Below are 19,450 nucleotides of genomic sequence, written 5' to 3' on the forward strand. Positions count from 1 at the left end.
GTGGCCAGGTCCCGTGGGCCCACTGCAGGCGGGGACACTGCTTCCTAACTCCCGACTTCCACCCCAGAGCCTGGTTTGCTCATCTGCACCCTGGCCTCTTCCTCTGCGCAGATCTGGGGATGTCTGCGTGCAGGCCGTGGTCCAGAGCCCGGTCCCAGGAAAGCCCACCTCCTGCTGCGTGGATGGGGAGCGAGCCCCGCACCGCACGGGCCCTAGAGCCGCTCCTCTCCTTGGCCCCACGCATTTCCTAGGTTTTCTGCCAAACAGTGTGTAATCAAAAAGATTTTCCAAAAAGTAAAACCGTGCATGGAATGAATGAAACTCAACGTTCTGCTGAGTGAGAGATGTCGGGCACAAAGGCCACAGAGTCTATGATTCCATTTACTTGAAATGCGAGAGAAGACCAAGCTGTCAGGGCAGAGGGTACAGGAGCAGGTGCCTGGGAGCGGGGCGGCCGGTTGGACGGACTCCACCCTGAAGCTTCAGGAATGTGCGCGTCTTCAGAACACTGGCAAGGGCTCAGCACTTAGAGGTCGTGGCTCTTCGGGAAGCGGCCGCAGCTGTTGGGGACGCTGACTAAGCCCCCGGCTCCTCGGCTCCGAGCTGGTGCCTGTGCTGACGCGGAAGGGAGGGACGCCGTCCACGTGGCTCCTCGGCAGGCGCGGGAGCAGAGGGGGCCAGGGAGGTTCTCATTGGTGCCGCCGGCCCGCGGAGGTAGGCGTGCCGGCCGTTCAGGGAGCTCCTGAGAGCGGCACTATGAGCACAGCAGAGGTCGGTGGGACGCACTGAAGGCCACTGCCACGAAGCCAAGGGCCAGAGGAACAGCCTCCCCATGGAGAAGTTCAAGGCTGCCATGCTGCTGGGGGCCGTGGGGGATGCACTCGGGCACAGAAACGCCCACAAGGACAGCAGTGCCTCAGGCAGGAAGGTCCGGGAGGGGCCGCAGACAAGCGGGGGCCTGGACCACCTGCTCCTCTCCCCAGAGACGTGGCCTGTGAGCGACAACACCATCATGCACCTGACGACGGCCGGGGCCCTGACCACAGGTGAGCCGCCCCCACCCCCGCCGGCCCCCCACACACCAGCGCCCCTTCGCGCGGCCCCTACAGGTCCTGTCACTGCCTGTCTGCCGTCAGCCTCCGAAATCGTGACTCTTGGTTCGTGTCTGTAAACGTGTCTCCAGAGTGAAACCACTTGAATCTCTCACTTTGAGGCTGTTTGGGGAGAGGGTTCAACCTTTCACGGCAGATAGTAAGCCCTCTGATATTTTTCTCAAAAGAATAGAATATAATAAGCCCATTTGAAATTTGGCCCCATTAAGATAATATTGTTTGGGGATTACTTCCAAATCCCAATGAATTTGAGTCAAAACGCCATCTCCCAAAATAGGATTCAGATATCTGCTTAAACAGAGCACATCCTGGGGAGATGGGGAGATGCGGTGAATTTGGGGGGCCGGGGGCGGGGCGGGAGCAGGTGGATGGCAGGACCGCGTGTTTACACGACTTACAGACAAGCAGCGGGTGTGCAAGCGCGGCTTTCCCGTAAGGTTCAGGCTACCAGCCTGTGCGTGCTATCGGTGAGCAGCTGCAAAGTGAACGTCCGGGGCAACGCTGAGGCAACGAGGTCCAGCGTCGGGCCCGCGCCGTGGGCTCGCTCAGCTTAGCTCTGTGCTCATCCGGCAGGAATGCTGGCCGCGCCGCAGCCGTTCCAAAATAACCCGGGCGAGGGCTGGAGCACACAGATAAGATAGCGTCGTGGCGCGTTGAGTGGTGGGGCGCCTCTCTGAGTCTACACAACCGTGACATCCGAGTATTTCCAGTTTCTCGTGTTCTCAGGCTATAACCGAAGCAGGGATGCCCACCTTCCTGCTGGGCGTAAGACTGTGCCGGCGTGCGTGTCTCCCAGAGCGGAGCCCTGCGTGTTTGGGCTCCCCGCAGCTGGTCCTTGCTCCCTCCACGGTGTCTGTGGCCGGGCACGTGTGCTCGGGCCCCCGTGTCCTGCACCCATCTCTTTGGTGAGGGCAGAGTCCACGGCGTGTCCGCAGTCTCCAGACGACCGGGACCAGCTCTCTTGAGATTAGATTAAGCCCTCTTGACAGAAATAGAACAGAATCTGCCCCAATGTGAAATGTGGGAGGACGGGGATGTTTGGGGCCTTGTTTCCAAGCAGACACGTGCCCCCTGCCTCTGGCCGTGGGCGGGGGGACCACTGTGCCCTCAGCACCCTCTGGCCCACCAGCCTTGAGGGGACGCTGGTGAAGACCACCCCTGACTCTGAATCTCCAGGAGCTCAGCAGGCAGATTTTTTTCCAAGTCACTAAAACTCTAAGTTGAAATTTTATTTAAATGTAGTTGTCAAACAGCTGGATCTTTTTTCAATAAATAGCAAATTGTTGGGGCGCCTGGGTGGCTCTGTCATTAAGCGTCTGCCTTCGGTTCAGGTCGTGATCCCAGGGTCCTGGGATCGAGCCCCGCATCAGGCTCCCTGCTCAGCGGGAAGCCTGCTTCTCCCTCTCCCACTCCCCCTGCGTGTGTTCCCTCTCTCGCTGTGTCTCTCTGTCAAATAAGTAAAGTCTTTATTAAAAAGTAGCAAGTTGTAGCCTATAAAGGGGTCTCTGAGCCCCGTTCGCGGGGACCTGGTGTGCTCTGATCCTGCCCGTGTCCTCGTCTGGCCCTCATGTCACCCTGAGGGTTACATCGTTATTATAGCGTTCCAGACACAGGCACGGATGCCCCACAGCCACGAGAGCGAGCTGCCCGATGCCCCACAGCCACGTGAGCGAGCAGGGATGGGACCAAATAACTCGCTTCCAACACATCAGCTCCTCAGTGCCGTCCCAACCGCCTGCAGTCAGTGGCCACACAGGGACCTCGAGGGTCCTGACAGACGGTGGTTCTTCACCACTTTTCCCAAAGACCCACAGACTTCCATTGAGTGGGTTGGCATTTTCAAGTGCGTCCCTCTGTTCTGTGCTGTGAGGCTGTGAGGTCCGCCGTCGTGAGGGAGATGCCGGGTCACGGACAGCCTGTGTGACCTCCTACTTTGGGCCGTGTCTCTGGCACATGCAGAATTGGACGAGATCCGATCCTGGACCCGGAAGCGGTGTCCTGTACCCCACAGGCCGGTGGGCAATCCAGTCTCCACAGCGTGCCCCGCCTGCTCACTGCACACACCACAGGCTGGTGTGTGTGTGGCCCTGTGCCCGCCGCCCAAGGATGGGGAGGGGGCTCCGCCTCGGGGGCCCTGGGGCCTGGCACTCCCTGGCCCTAAAACTCATGAGCTTGCTTTCCCTCCTGCCCTTCGGGATGTTGATGCCTTCGTCATAGGGTTAAGTGAGATTAAGTGGGCGGTACGGGCACGCAATCAATTATTAAGGGAAGATGGCTCATGGCAAGGTAGTTAATGCCTGTCTTTCTAAGTGTCCTGGTCTGAGGGTCAGCAGCCCCATCTGCCGTGGCCACACAGGAGGGGTGGGGGCATGAGCCCACTGGGAACCACGGCAGGTGCCACGAGCACGTCCTACCTGCAGAGGAACGTGGGCCTGGCCCACATGTGAGCAGACCAAGTCTGTCCAGACTCACCCTCTCTCTTCCTCCATCACTGGCTCCCTGATGGTAACAGCATTTTGAAAAGTAGACATTTTTACTACAAAGCAAGTTGATAAGGGTAGTGTGCCTTTTCTTTATGGTGACATTGGTTGGGAGACATGTCTCTGAGGAGATTGGGTGGGAAGGTGGAGAAGAATGGGCTGGAAAGCCATGTCACAAAGTGGAGAAACTCTGACAAGGGGTCCGTGGCATTGCAGCTTTGGAAAATCCACTTCTAGTTTGATTTTTAACCTGAAACAAACAGAAGACTGTTTGTTGCCATTTTGTTTTTAAGGAGGTTTTTGTTTTTTCTTTTGGAAGGATGTGATTCCAGAATAAAATGAATTATTTGAGGGACTCTGGAAAGGCCAGGCTTGCTAACCCCAGATCCAGTTAAGACAGGCTGCTTGTAAGGGAGGTGCTGGTGCCCCAGGGTCAGTCCAACCCCAGCGGCTACGTGGCCCGCAGAGCCCACTCCTCCCGGCCCTGGGTTGGCCACACACTCTCCGTCCCCACTCAGACCCGGGCCACGCAGGGTGCATCCCACAGGATGCCCGCCGTGTGAAGCTGGGGTCAGAAGGAGTGAGGACCAAGTCCTGCTTCCAGAGTCACAGCTTCAGGGCCCGAGGACCCGCCGGCCCAGTCCCAGAGCAGGGAGAGACTTGGCGAGTGCACCTGTCTCCCTCACCACCACGTGGGGGTCCGGCCCTGGGGTGGCCGAGAGGGGGGCTCGCTCCTTCCGTCCTCCCCTCTCCCACACCCCCCAAAAGTTGGGGTATGCACCCCATGCAAAAGAGGGCAGTCCCGGCTTCTGAGGCCAGCCCAAAGGCCTGAAATGCAGTTTGGGTACAGAATGAGTTTGTTGGTGGCTGTGAAAGTCACATTGGCGCCCTCCACTTGCCTAGCTGGCCCAACACAGCGTTCCCTCCACCACCTGGCCCTGCTCTCTGATGGAACAAGGCAAACTGGACCCCACATTTGGAGCTATGTGGCCTCCATCCACCACGCTGCACATTTATTTAATGACAGCCATGCTCAGGCCTTGCACTCAAACTCCATTTACCATCATCTCTGGCCTCGGGCAAGTGGCATAACCCACTGAGCCTTACCTGTAACCCCAACACGACAAGACTGGCAGTGTTGGGGGGTGCCTGCAACCATCTAGGGGCAGTGCCCCCCAGACAGCAGGTGGACGGTGCATTAGCTCCTCTGCCCTCCACGTCCCTGAGCCTCGAGGGACTTGAGACCACACTTGTCCCCAGGATGCCGTCCCACACTGGGTGCGGTTTGGGACAAACTGGGTCTGCACTGGCTGCTTCACAGGAGGGAGAAGGCAGACGGAAGTGCAGAGGTTCAGCTCCCTGTGTGGACACGGGCTTGTGAAACCCCAAGGAAGAGGCAGATCTCAGGCCGGTTTGTCCTCATGTGGCTAGAACTGTCGGCAGGAGATGAGGATTGTGGGTTTTGTCTAGATTCTCCTGTGTAACCAGAATGAAAAGCACAATCTGAATTCTACGTAAAATCTAGAGTGAACTGTGTGCATGCTGCACATCTCTAGGGAGCCAGGACTGTGGGAGGTGGGTTGCCAGAAGCTTTCTCCTCTCCTACCCACGTGGGGACTTGGAGCTTCCTGCCGCCTGCCTTGTTCCTGCCGCCCTGGGGGCTTCCTGCTCAGTCTGACCCCATCCTCCTCTCTCCTCCCCAGACTACTGGTGCCTGGACGACCTGTACCGGGAGATGGTGAGGCGCTACGTGGAAGTCCTTGAGAAGCTTCCGGAACATTGGGCAGATCCAGCTACCCTGGAAGGCTGCTCGCAGCTGAAGCCGGATAACTACCTCCTCGCCTGGCACACGCCTTTCAACGAGAAGGGTCAGGGAATGCTTTCTTGCCCCCCGTAAAGTGCGTGCTGGACAGTGGCCTGGACACTAACCTGTGTCGTCCACTAACCAGCAGCACTGCAGGTTTGCACGGCAGAGAGGGACGGGCTGGGGCTCCTTTGGGCTGCAGCGTGCTGCCCAGCCACCCGCGCGACACCAACCCTGGGTTCATCTTAAGGAATACTTTTGACTACTTTCCCTTTAAGTTTGTATTTTGCCAAAGAGTCAGGAAAACATATACTAGCAACATAAAGGTTTGTCTCCAGGATGCTCTGATGTGTTTAGAGGTGACATACTTTACATAGCCAAAGTGTCTGCCTCCATAGCACCTGCTCCTGGGTCCTAGACCTACCCCTCTAGGTTTATAGAGAACGAACTTGCCCCTTGGGGTCTCTACTGAGGATGGATCCCTGTCTGGATTTATACTGAGGATGGACCCCTCCTTGGGGTTTCTACTGAGGATGGACCCCCCCCTTGGGGTTTATACTGAGGATGGACCCCTGTCTGGGTTTATACTGAGGATGGACCCCTGTCTGGGTTTATACTGAGGATGGACCTCCCTTGGGGTTTATATTGAAGATGGACCCCACTCTGGGTTTATACTGAGGATGGACCCCTGCCTTGGAGTTTATGCTGAGGATGGACCCCCTCTTTGGGGTTTATACTGAGGCCGGACCCACTCTGGGTTTATACTGAGGATGGACTTCCCCCTTGGAGTATATACTGAGGCTGGACCCCTGTCTAGGTTTATACTGAGGATGGACCTCCCCTTGGGGTTTATATTGAGGAGGAAACCCCCTTGGGGTTTATACTGAGGATGGACCCCCCCCTTGGGGTTTATACTGAGGATGGACCCCTGTCTGGGTTTATACTGAGGATGGACCCCCTCTTGGGGTTTATATGAGGATGGACTCCCCCCTTGGGGTTTATACTGAGGATGGACCCCCCCCCTTGGGGTTTATACTGAGGATGGACCCCTGTCTGGGTTTATACTGAGGATGGACCCCCTCTTGGGGTTTATATGAGGATGGACTCCCCCCTTGGAGTTTATACTGCGGATGGACCCCTGTCTGGGTTTATACTGAGGATGGACCTCCCTTGGGGTTTATATTGAAGATGCACCCCACTCTGGGTTTATACTGAGGATGGACCTCCCTTGGGGTTTATATTGAAGATGCACCCCACTCTGGGTTTATACTGAGGATGGACCCCTGCCTTGGAGTTTATGCTGAGGATGGACCCCCCCCTTTGGGGTTTATACTGAGGCCGGACCCACTCTGGGTTTATACTGAGGATGGACTTCCCCTTGGGGTTTATATTGAGGAGGAAACCCCCTTGGGGTTTATACTGAGGATGGACCCCTGTCTGGGTTTATACTGAGGATGGCATCCAATCATGTTACTTGGCATGAAAGAAGCAGGAAAATATAATCTATAATGAGGAGAAAACTCAATAAATCAAAACCGATTAAACCTGATGCAGAGTTTAGAGTTATCAAACAGGTATAAAATAGTATGTATTCCATAGGTTGAAAGTTAAGTAAGGACATGGACATATAAAAAGAACCTAAATCACGTTTCCAGAAAAAACACTACAATGTCTGACTTTCTAAATGCATTGGCTGAGATTAACAGAAGATTAGGCATTTCAGAAGAAAAACTTAGTGAGTCTGAAGGCAGAGCAATAGAAACAACCCAGAATGGGACACATAGAGAAAAAAGAATCCAAAAATATGAAGAGAGCACTAGTGAGGCATGGGGCACTTACAGCAACCTCATGCGCCTGTGACAGGGCTCCTGACAGAGCGAGGGGCAACGAGATCATGTGAAGAAATAGTGGCCAAAACCTCAGAAGACACCAACAGACTTTTCTCCAAAGGAGACACACAAATGGCCAACAGACACATGAAAAAGTGCTCAACATCGCTCGGCATCAGGGAAATCCAAATCAAAACTCAATGAGAAACCACCTCACACCCGTCAGAATGGCTAAAATGAACAAGTCAGGGAACGACAGATGTTGGCGGGGATGTGGGTAAAGGGGAACCCTCCTACACTGTTGGTGGGAAGGCAAGCTGGTGCAACCCCTCTGGAAAACAGTATGGAGGTTCCTCAAACAGTTGAAAATAGAGCTACCATATGATCCAGCAATTGCACTACTGGGTATTTACCACAAAGATACAAATGGAGTGATCCAAAGGGACACCTGCACCCCAATGTTCATAGCAGCAATGTCCACAATAGCCAAACTGTGGAAAGAGCCTAGATGTCCATCGACAGATGAATGGATAAAGAAGATGTGGTATATATACACAATGGAATATTATGCAGCCATCAAAAGGAATGAGATCTTGCCATTTGCAATGATGTGGATGGAGCTAGAGGGTATTATGCTGAGTGAAATAAATCAGAGAAAGACAATTATCATATGATCTCACTGATATGTGGAATTTAAGAAAAAAAAGATGAACAAAGGGAAAAGGAAGAAAAAATAAAATAAGATGAAATCAGAGAGGGAGACAAACCATAAGAGACTCTTAACTCTAGGAAACAGACCGAGGGTTCCTGGAGGGGAGGGGGCTGGGGGGAGGGGGTAACTGGGGGATGGGCATGAAGGAGGGCGCGTGATGCAATGAGCACTGGGTGTGATATGCAACGGATGAATCACTGAGCTCTACCTCTGAAACCAATAATACGCTATATGTTAGCTAACTATAATTTTAATAAAACCCCCCAAAAAAGGGGGAAAAAAAGAAATAGTGGCCAAAATCTCTCCAAATTTGATGAAAACTGTAAACCCACAGACTGAAGAAACTCAGTAACTTCCAAGCGCAAGAAACATGGGGAACACTACACTATGGCACATGGCAATCAAATTTCTCAAAACTAATAATAAGGAGAAAATCGCGCTGTGTGCTGACAGCCCAGGGAGGAGGGTGTGGGTCTCTTGTGAAAAGCAGGTCATGTAGGCACCAAACACTTCACCCGGAGTTCTACTCCCAGAACAGCGTCCTACAGAAGCAATGACCACATAGCCCTTTCCAGGCAAACAGAAGCTAAAGGCTTCATCACCAGCAGTCACACACACTGTGAGAAAGGCGAAGGGGTGACCGTGATTCGGGCAGAAGTAACCGAGCACAGAATGGAATCCACAGAGAAGATCGTCAGTGGAGATCATAATCACATGGTTAAATAGGGAAGAATTTGTAACTTACTATTGAAATCTCTTTAAAGGATCATCAACTTCAAAAACTAGTCATGTACCACGGGTTTATAAAGTGGTTGTGAGCAGGTGTCAGACGCAGTGTGGCGGAGGCCAGCTGGGGAGGGGGGAGGCAAGCAGCCACATGGTACTTGTCCGGGGCGTGGGGGCTGTGGTAAGTTACAGGTGGGAGTACTCAGCCCCACAGCAACTACTAACATCACAAGACAGTTGTAACTAATAAGCAAACGAAAGAGAAAGTGGAATCATTTACAAGTATTTGCCAGGGAAGTTGCCACAAGTGACGCGTGTCCCAGCCTGGAACACTCCCGTCTGGGGAGACCAGGTGCAAGGCTGTCCCTCAGCCTTGGATTCTTCCACGTCATCAGGGGAAAACTTCCCCTATTCCAGGTATGCAGTGACCTTCCCCAAACTGCTGAGCATCACACAGCCCTAACCAACGCCGCCGGAGTGGCTGCCCCATGGGGAGAGAACGGGTCTCTGCTGCGGCACAAGCCCCACCTTGGCTTCAGGACCCGCCGCCACGGGAGAGCAGAGCATGCTACCAATGTGGGTTTTCCTGCGTGTCTTCTCTTTCCAGGGAGGGAAGCGCCGACCCCGTGTCCCTGTGTTACATCCTCCTGGGCAGAGACCAGAGACCAGAGAAGAGGGCCGAGGCCTGAGGGCTCCTCCTTGTGGTGGCGGGATTGCCCTCCACATGGTGGGCATCTTATCTCACTGCTCAGGAATATTCGATCCAAAATAGGCAGATAAGAGAGAAAAGGAAGCAAAAACAGGACCACAGACTTGACCCTGATCACATCAATAATCACATCTAATGTAAATGGTCTAAAGACTCCAAATAAATGGCAGGGGCTCAGGTGGGAGGAAGAAGCAAGTCCCAGCTCTAGGCTGCTCACGGGAAACGCACCTTACATACGAAGGCACAGGTAGGTCAGGCAGCGGAAGGGTTCACCCCGCGAACACCAGTTGGAGGGAAGCTTGCATGGCTCTGTTAATACCACAAAAAGCAAGTTTTGGAGAAAAGACCATTGCCAGAGGAAAAGAAGGCAATTTCATCATGACAATGCACCCATTCACCAGGAAGATACAGCAAACCCAAACATTCGTGTACTAGCAACAAAACTGCACAATGTAGGAGGCTGAAACCGATAGAACTGCAGGAGAAATAGACAAACCCATAATTGTGGGCAGAGAATCAATATTAAGGCCTGAGAAACTGGAGAATAAAGGGCAAATTAAACCCTTCAGATCCAAGTGGAAATCAGTGCCGCAAAAAAAAAAAAAAAAAAAAAAAAAAAAACAGAAAAACAGAGAAAATTGACAAAATCAAATGCTGGTTCTTTAAGAAGATGAAGAAGTTGACGGACCTGGAGCCAGACCAGTCAGGACAAAGGGGACCCAAAGTACCAGCGTCCAGCCTCTCTGCACATTCTATAGGAAATAAGGGAATATTATTAAAAATTCTGTTCCAATAAATTTAACAACTTAGACGAAATGGACAAATTCCTCGAAGGACACAAACTACCAAAGGTCACTTGAGAGGAAGTAGATCATCTAAATAGCACTATATCGGAGAGAAACTACGAAGAAAACCCCAGGCTCAGACGGCCTCACTGGGGAATTCTACCAAACAGCTAGAGAAGAAAGAGAACCAGTTGCACACAACTCTCCCAGGGAACTGAAGGGGACACATGCTCCCCAAATTCATCCTGCTTTCCAGAAGATGGTTGAAAGAATAAAACAGCAAATCACAGATTGGGAGAAAATACTTGGCAAAGCACACATCTGATAAATACTTAGAACTCTTCAAACTTAATAAGAAAACAACCCAAAACAGAAATGAGAGAAATACTTAAGTGAGCAATTCCCCCAAGAAAAGACAGGAGTGGCCAACAAGCACACAAAAACATGCTCAGCACGATTATTCTTAGGAAACGAGACACCACCGCGTGTGCTGTCGTGGAAAGACTGACCGTGAAGAGCGTCAGGGGTGAAGAGGAGCTGCTGGTGGGACATAGAACACGACAACCACTTTGGAAGCCAGTTTGGTAGCTCCTTCCAAGGTAAGCACTCATCCGCTGGGTGGGCTAAACGTTCCAGTCCGAGGAGTCTGCCTGCGAGAAAAGAAAGCATGTATCCGTACAAAGATTTGGTTAGGAGTGTTCACAGGTCATCCACCACTGGAAAGAGCCTAGGCATCAGCAGGTGTCAGCAGGTATCGGCAGGTGTCAACAGGTGGGAGGGCAGGTGTCAACAGGTGTCAGCAGGTGGGAGGGCAGGTGTCAACAGGTGTCAGCAGGTGGGAGGGCAGGTGTCAGCAGGTGTCAGCAGGTGGGAGGGCAGGTGTCAGCAGGTGTCAGCAGGTGTCAGCAGGTGGGAGGGCAGGTGTCAGCAGGTGTCAGCAGGTGGGAGGGCAGAGCGGCAGCCCCTCTGCATGCAGAGTCCAGCCAGCTGGAGAAGGGGTCAGCTATGCTGCAGGACGGCTTGGATGCATCTCCAGGGGTCACTCTGGGTGAAAGATGCCAGGCGGGAGAAACCATATTCTGTGTGATGCTGCACACATGCAACTCTAGGAAATGCATACGGACCTGTGGCCCCGGGTCTGTGGTGGGCAGGAGGGCGGGAGGGCACAAGAAAATCTTCAGAGCGACTGGCAGCCAGGTCCACCATCTTTATTGGGGAGCCGGTGCTGCACATTGCTCCATGTCACAGCGGGACCCTGTCACACCCTGGGACCCTGAAACCCGCGCACTTACAGCTCAGCTGAACCCCCTTCCCAGAGAGCAAATGTGTCCAGCTAAAGCATTCTGTGTCTGCAGCTCTGTGTGCCACGTCTTCCCCAGAGAGCATGTTAAGAGCACTTCCCCAAGCCATCAGAAATTCTGGGTTCAATGCCGGAATAACGTTCCAACATACAGGAGCTCTGCAAGTTACTTACTCTTTGCTCTTTGTCGGGCATTTGGGTCGTCTGCTTATTTTCACTCACTTAAATGACACTGTGATAAACATTCCATAAATGTGTTTACGTGTTCGGGTTACATGTGAAAGGTCGGTTGCCGGAGGGGGGTTATTGGAGCACATGTCTGAAACTGGGTATTCTGTGTTCCGTGTAGGCTCGGGGTTTGGAGCCGCCACGAAAGCCATGTGCATTGGCATGCGGTACTGGAAGCCCGAGCGCCTGGAGACACTCGTCGAAGTGAGCGTCGAGTGTGGCAGGATGACCCACAACCACCCCACAGGTGACGCTTCGCGTGCGGTGCCTGCGGAAACCCTACCCACCGTGTGGTTCATTTGCCTGTCGGCGGACTTGGGCTTCTCTGTCTTCAGGTCTGCTTACGCTCTGTTTTCGACCTAAAAGCAGGTCTGGCATGGAGCGTGGCAATGCTGGGGGGAGACTCCCCAGTAGGTGCAGGGCTGTTTGCACCAGGAAGAAAGAGCAGCCCCAGTTGTCTGAGGGAAGCTGGACTTTGGGTTGATGTCCTGAGCATGCAGATTTATGTCACAAATGTTGGGCATCATCTGCTGCCAAGTGCTGCCCCCGGGTGAGGCCCTGAGCCAGACCAACACTCACGGGCCTTGTGAGCTGCATCCCTTCACTGCCCGTGCCTCTGTTTCCCCACCTGATGGTGGCACTGGGAGCCGGGTCTCCCTGAGCACGAGGAGAGAGTGAGTAGAACAACGGGCCTCTTGGCTGGTGCTCCTAGGTGAGGTGGCGTCAGCTATGCCCCGGGGTTCCCCACCGCATGTCCAGCACACGGAGGGAAGGCAGGCGGGGCCCCAGCTGACTGTGAGTCATGACCTAGAAGGGCAGGCAGCGCCTAAGTTTAAAAAAGAAGGACTTGGAACTCCCACACCTGTAACCACCTTGAATCCTGGCAAGGCGGGTGCTGGGCCCTCCCCAGCCCCTGCAGGTCCACAGACTGCTCGCTGCTGCCCAGCCACTGTTCCCTCTTTCAAGGCCACTTTTTTTTTTTTTTTAAAGATTTTATTTATTTATTTGACAGAGAGAGACAGCGAGAGAGGGAACACAAGCAGGGGGAGTGGGAGAGGGAGAAGCAGGCTTCCCGCCGAGCAGGGAGCCCGATGCGGGGCTCAATCCCAGGACCCTGGGATCATGACCTGAGCCGAAGGCAGACGCTCAACGACTGAGCCACGCAGGTGCCCTTCAAGACCACTTTCAATGTCCCCTGTAACTGGTGTGGCCACTCTGTGCCCTCCTGGCGACACCCTCGTGGGTGTTCCTTAGGCCCTTAAGTCTGTGTGAAAGGCAGAGAATTTGAGCACTTGCTCGCTAGTGGTTCAAGGAGAGGTGGACTGAGCATAGGAAGCCTCCAACCATGACCGTGCGGAGCGTCTGGAGATGATATGAGGAGCATGAGACTCCGGGTCGAGAATCCGAACCTCTAAAACTGGCTAATATATTGCCCACTATTATTAAAGAAATATTTCTTTTTTTTTTAAGATTTTATTTACTTATTTGACACAGAGAGAACCAGAGAGAGAAAGAGACAGACAGAGAGCAAGCACGAGCAGGGGGACCAGCAGGCAGGGGAGAAGCAGACTCCCCTCCGAGCAAGGAGCCCGACGCAGGGCTTGATCCCAGGACCCGGGGATCATGACCTGAGCCGAAGGCAGACACTTAACCAACTGAGCCACCCAGGCGCCCCTCATATAATTTGTTTCTAATGAAAGATTTGATGAAACACTGAGGGTTTGATGGCATGCGGGCAACACCAGGGAAGGCATGTCGGCTCCTGTCCAGTGTTCCAGATGCGGCTGGCTGCAAGCGTCGTGGTGGTGTTACCGTGTGCATGTCCTAGACGCTGGATACCCAGAGGGGCCGGGGTGATGGCAGGTGGTCAGGACAGTAGTGGGTCTGAGAACTGGACACTCACTCCCAGCCCGTGGCGATGCCTCCCAGAGTGGCCAGCGAGCCACTGAGAGCATCTCTGGAGATGGCCGTGCCTTCTCCTGCGTGGTTGTGGTCTCCGTGCGTCTCGGGCTGGCCTGGCGGGTGCTCCTCTGTGCTGAGAACCGTCTGTCCCCACGATGGCCCTTGCTAGGGGGCATGGCACCCCTTTGTGCAGGAAACAGAAGGCCAGAGTGCACAGGGCAACGGCCCAGGACGCGAGCCCAGATGCCATTGTTGTTGTGTTGTTCTGCCCCCTGCCCTGCAGGCTTCCTCGGGTCCCTGTGCACGGCCCTGTTTGCATCATACGCTGCACAAGGGAAGCCTCTGGAGCAGTGGGGCAGGGACATGATGCGGACGGTCCCTCTGGCTGAGGAATACTGTAAGAAGACCATCCGGCACCTGGCAGGTGAGCCTGGCCCCCCTTCCGGTCTCACTTGAACGGGTTGCTCTGATTCACCCTCGCGGCAGATTTGGACACACAGGGTTCCCAGACAGCTCGAGGTCTGTTTGCCCCACCCTGAAACCGAGGGCTGACCCCACCAAGGGGGCCGAGGCACCCCTGGCAGAGGATGACATCTGCCCAGGGGACCCCAGTAGCCAGGAGACCCGGCAGAGTGTGAGCCGCTGCATCCTGACCCCGGGCCTCCTGCTGTCTGACGGCAGCCAGAGAGATGGGAGGGGTGCATGCTTAGGTTCGATTTTCCAGATGGTCCTTAAGTAGCCCATTCCCCAGAGACGGACGAGGGACACCCACACTGACGTCCGCACTGCTCCTGCACCTTGTGGACGGCCTGACCCGAAGTCTGCTGCCGCGAAGGCCAGACGGGCATCTGTGCCCACTGGTGACATCCACACCCAGGAGGGTCTGTCTGTCCCCAGTTACCTCAAACCCACCGTCAAATGACACACACCCTCCTTGGCCCCCCGTGGGGTATCCATCAGCTTGTCCAGCAGAGGTCCTAGGGGATTACGGTGTTGCTGCGGGTGGGCGAGTGGTGGCCTGACGGACCAGACGAGAGAAGCTGGTGCAGGACTAGGAAGCCCATGGCTTCTCCTTGGGCGGCCAACCCTGCGCAGGGCTCTTTCCCTCCAGGAGGGATGGGAGCTGCGTGAGAATGTTCTGAAGTTGTCCAGGAGGGTTTCTGGCATAAGTTGCCGCGTTTGTCCCCGGGCAGAGGGGGCTGAGGGTGTGAGTGCAAGAGCAAGGTTGTTGGTTTTCTGGGCAGCCTGAGGCCGAGGTCTTGAGACAGGAAACCCATGAGTCACTGTCACCCTCCGGCGAGCGGGGATTCATTCTAAATGCCTCTGGAGAAGCTTCCAGAACAGCTTGACAAGGAGAACTTTGCCTCTCCTTCTGCAGTGAGGGGAAACTCTCATCCACTGGGCTCCGTTCCGATGTGAAGCAGAGAACATTGTGTCCACCGTGAACTGAAGTGTCCCCCCTATAAACTTAATTATAGAACAGGGCTCCACGCTGGCCTTATTTTCTGCTGGTTTAAGTCACTCTTACCCCAGGCTCTCTGCAGTGGGTGAGGCTGCCTGTGGCCACCTCCTCCCAGCTGGGGAGAGACAGGTCAACAGGGCCGAGTGTGGGCCACGCAGTGCATTCACGCCATGTTGGGGACGGTCCCCAGAGCTCTGGCCTCCCCCAGGGTGTCCCCACAGAGCAGCCGCGGGGGATGCTCCTGGACAGGAACGGGGAGGACAGGCATTGGTCAGAAAATCTGAGACTGTTCTTTCTGTTTAATTTTAAATGTGTTCAACCTGGAGTTTTATGGCCTCCTATGACACACACCCTTTTTAACAGAAACCTCAAATCGTCCAGAGACAGTTGTGTTCAATTCTTCAAGGGCCTTCTGCATAGTGGTGCCCGTTGGCACATCAGCTCCCCGTCTTACTGCTTGGACATCTGTTCCCAGCCTCGGCCGCCCACCGGCCGGGAGAGAGGCAGCCGCACACGGGCCGAGCGCTGGCCTCTGCAGGGCGGCTGGGGCGTCCCATCGGGCCTGGTCGTCTTGCCTCAATCTTAGGTCGGCTCTGCTTTTCGTTCTGTAAAGCAGACTCGGGCCAGCTTCCCAGGGGCCTGTGGCCCCCTCGGACTTGGAGCCGCATCCCAAGACCTGTCCCTGGGCCTGCCTGCAGCCCCCGAGCCGTCCCCTCTCCCGCGGGCAGCACTGTGCCCCGCGAGCCAGGAGTTCCCGTTGGGCTGTGAGGAGGCCGCCGCGGTGCGCCGCCCAGCCGCCTGCTGGAGGGACGCCCAGGGGCTCGAGCGTCTACACCTGCGCCGGCGCAGCTGCCGCCACGAATGTCCTCTTCACCCTGTGATTTTGGAAGGTCCTTTCAACGCTTCTGGGGTTTGTGCGCCGGGCGGTCAGCCGGGAGTAAGGAAATGCCTCCTCCCAGGCTGCGTTGCATCAGGGAAGAGATACAGGCTCAGAATTTTCAAGCGGATGCTCTTGGAAGCAGAGCAGTCCTGGGTTGGGTTCGGAATAGAGTCAAGGAGGTTTGGCGTTGCTTTGGGCCCCGTCTCCTCCTCTCTCCCTCTGGTTCCAAAGCAGCTGCAGACACAAGCGCCGCGGAGCCGCGGAGCCGCCCCGCGCCTGCAGCCCGCCCTGCTCTTTATGTTTAGAATACCAGGAGCACTGGTTTTACTTTGAAGCCAAATGGCAGTTTTACTTGGACGAGAGAAAGATCAGCGACGACACGGGAAGCAAAGCTGTCTTCCCCGAGCGCTACGACTCAGAGGAGAGGGACAAGGTGAGTCTTGCCGGGGCGAGGGCTGAGGACAGGACTTGTCGGGGTCCCAGGGCCCGGGCCCCGCCGAGGAGCCGCTGCAGCTGGGCTGTGTTCCTGCCGCGGCTAGCGCCCGGCCTGGGGCTCCCCCAGCAACCACCAGGGGCCCAGCGCAGCTGTGGGGGCGGGTGTGGAAACCTTCCTGGAGGAAGCATGTGTGAAGCAGACAAAACTTTATCTTTCCATTTTCTCTCCTTTAAAGCATGGTACGTGCTAGACAATTTGGGGAAAATATGATTGTTAAAGACGTTCTATTCCACTTCATTTTTTCTAGGGGCTAGGACTTAAAGTCGTACATGATGAATAAGGTTGTGCAGGCCCTCATCCTCGTGCTGAGCAGACCCCTAACTGGCTGACACGGTCAGCATCGGGTTTGGTAGTACAAGGGAAAACCCTGAGTCACTGTGGCTTAGCCAAGATAGACACCTATTACCCGTATGTCCACGGATGCCAAAGCTGAGTTGCAAGTCCCTTGCGGTGAGGAGCTGAGAACATTCTGTGTGGCCCCTCTGTCTTCTGAGGGCACCACTGTCCTCCAAGCCGGCCACTCTGGCTCCAGCCAGCGCGTCTGCATTCCATGTGTCCGGACGGTGCAAGGGGAGAGGGAGGGCCCACCCTTCCCTCCTTGGGTGCTCCCTACTGCCCCTCTAAGTGCCCCCTGGGGACCTCCCCTGGATGCAGGAAGGCCCTGGTGTGCAGTCCTGCAGGTGGTGCTGCCCCAAACCAAGGCTGACTCTGTCGCCAGGGCACCGGGGTGCGACCGGCCAGTCTGCACCCTGGCCCCTGCCCGCTCCCAGCTCTCTCCAGCCTTTCCGCTCATGGCGCACCCCCAGGCTTCATTCGGCACCACCACCCGGCCCACCCTTGCCCGCTAGCCCCATGCTCCGCTCAGACACGGGTTGAGTGGCTCCATCACCACAGACTTGGTGGCTACCCCAACATGTAGTCAGGTTTGTTTGTCTTTGGAATACCTACATCCGTAGGAGCCACGAGAAGGGGATCTTTCCCGGGTACGGTCACCCCAGCCCTGGGGCAGTGCATACAGCCAGTGCTCCATAAGTGCACAGTGAGTAGGTGCCCAGCGGCACCCTGGACGAACCTAGGAAGCTCACGCTCCAGCCAACATTGGCTTCGCTGTCTCACATGACCCTGATCCCTGGCTCTTCCTGCAGGCTTACCGAAAATGGAGCTCGGAAGGCCGAGGGGGCCGGCGGGGCCACGATGCCCCCATGATCGCCTACGACGCTCTCCTAGGAGCAGGTGACAGCTGGGCAGAGCTCTGCCACCGGGCCATGTGTCATGGAGGTGAGACCCCTTCTTTAATGGTCTTGGGTTCCAGGTGACCAGCACCCCCTTCTCACCCCAAAGCACCCTCCCGGGATGTCCAAGGGCCCAGCCTCCTGACCCCCCGGAATATTTGTCCTTCTCTGGGCGGGGTGCTGCCTCGAGTGGCCGTTGGAGTCGGGGCTCACAAGAAAAGGGCATCTGGGGGAAGAGCCGGGGTGCGCATCCCTCTCCTTCAAGGTCGCCGGGCTAAGAGCGGGGATCCTGCAGGTACAGGCCCCACACAGTTCTACAGACTCCGTAGCCAGAGAGAGCTCTGTAGCCCTTTGCATCAGGCGGCCACGGGTTCGAGCCCTCCAGGGGCGGCCGGGACGCAGGAATTCCCCGCCTCCTGGTGCCCGCTCTCCCCTGCGGGTGTGAAATGAGGGGATTTCTGGCAAACACCACCTCGAGCTGAGCACAGTCTCCGTGGGCATCCGGGCCCCTCGGTCCCTGGTGCTGAGGTGGCAGAGACGCCAGCGCCCGCAGACATGAGCTCCCCGAGCGCCCGGCCCCCAGGACGGCCCCGGCATCCGCACACACGTGTGTCAGGGTGTGCAAGGAGGGAGGGTGGAAGAAGGACAGCAAGTCCCCCGGGTCGGTGTGCCCAGAGAAAAGCTGGGGTTAGGCCCCGGGGCGGGGGCTGCCCTGAGGGTCTCTGAGACGGGCCACGCCTGACCACTTCGACCCTGGGGCCCCTGAGAACCTGCGTTTCGTTCCAGGCGAGAGCGGGGCCACCGGGACTATCGCGGGCTGCCTGTTCGGGCTGCTGCACGGCCTGGACGCGGTTCCCACGGGCCTGTACCAGGACCTGGAGCACAAGGAGGAGCTAGTGCGCCTGGGCGAGGCTCTGTACCACCTGTCCACAGAGGAGAAGTAAAGCCCTCCTGCCACCGTCCCTCCGTGGGGAGCTGCGTCCAGCTCTGGCGGCCCCACGGCCCTCCTGGATGTGCACCACGCCTCATTGGCCATAATCACATTTTAACTCTCTCCTCCCCCGATGTCAGAACCCTACGTGCTGTAGGAAATGCACTGTCTGTCCTGCGAGGATGTTTGTCCTGCCCTCACGTGGCCCTGGGGCATCACTGGCCCCACGCCGGGTCTGTGGCCCCGAGCCTCCAAACACGGGAGCACAAACAGTCTCGGGGATGATCGTGTATTTCACTCTGTGCACGACTAATGCTACTCGCTCACTCATGCCGACAAAACTAACCACGACCGCTGTGCGCGGACCGAGCGTGCGTTCCACCGCTTCTGGTCTTAGACGGCGGCAGCCGGCAGGCACGCGCTTACCTCCAGCCGACGTTTTTAATCACACTAGATCTTAAAACCAACCCCTTTGGAAAGAGTGCCTGAGAAAACTGGGAAATAAAGGGTCCTCGTGCGTCCCCGCTTCTCCTTCGGCGTGGTCTGCAGCCGTGGGCTTCCCAGGCCCACCCTCGGCCACCGCCACCTGCTCCACCAGCCTTGCCGCTGGGGACCCGCAGCTGCTCACCGGGGACGGTGCCTCTCTCTGCGAGTCTTGAGGAAGAGAACGCTCGCTCTTGCTAGAAATAACCTTGGACATGGTCTTTCTCAAGTAGCATCTGGTGTGAATAAAAGAGCAGTTGGTGTTTCACGTTTAACACGGTGCTTCGGCGGCTTGGCGGGGGCAGCTCTCTTCGTGGAAGGCAGCCTCCAAGCGCGGCCGGCGGCCCCCAGAGCCCATGGGGTCGCCCCTTCAGTTCTC

The 19,450-nt window shown here is 55.9% G+C and overlaps 1 protein-coding gene across 2 annotated transcripts; it reads left to right on the forward strand.

Annotated features, from left to right (window-relative positions):
- The first annotated feature begins 47 nt into the window (after positions 1 to 47).
- Positions 48 to 19,346, forward strand: ADPRHL1 (ADP-ribosylhydrolase like 1). 2 transcript variants are annotated; one of them, XM_027590398.2, is made up of 7 exons: positions 833 to 1,046; positions 5,296 to 5,460; positions 11,807 to 11,932; positions 13,871 to 14,011; positions 16,235 to 16,362; positions 17,571 to 17,703; positions 18,444 to 19,346. In XM_027590398.2, exons 1-7 carry the CDS (start codon positions 833 to 835, stop codon positions 18,599 to 18,601), a joined length of 1,065 nt encoding a protein of 354 aa, XP_027446199.1. In that variant the 3' UTR covers positions 18,602 to 19,346. The 2 variants fall into 2 exon arrangements, with proteins under 2 accessions (XP_027446201.1, XP_027446199.1); XM_027590400.2 differs by lacking the exons at positions 16,235 to 16,362; positions 17,571 to 17,703; positions 18,444 to 19,346 and adding an exon at positions 15,413 to 16,222 and having other exon boundaries at positions 48 to 1,046.
- Positions 19,347 to 19,450: the final 104 nt, after the last annotated feature.

This window comes from Zalophus californianus, chromosome 3, assembly GCF_009762305.2.
Source record: "Zalophus californianus isolate mZalCal1 chromosome 3, mZalCal1.pri.v2, whole genome shotgun sequence".
In the NCBI taxonomy this organism is placed as follows: Eukaryota; Metazoa; Chordata; class Mammalia; order Carnivora; family Otariidae; genus Zalophus; species Zalophus californianus.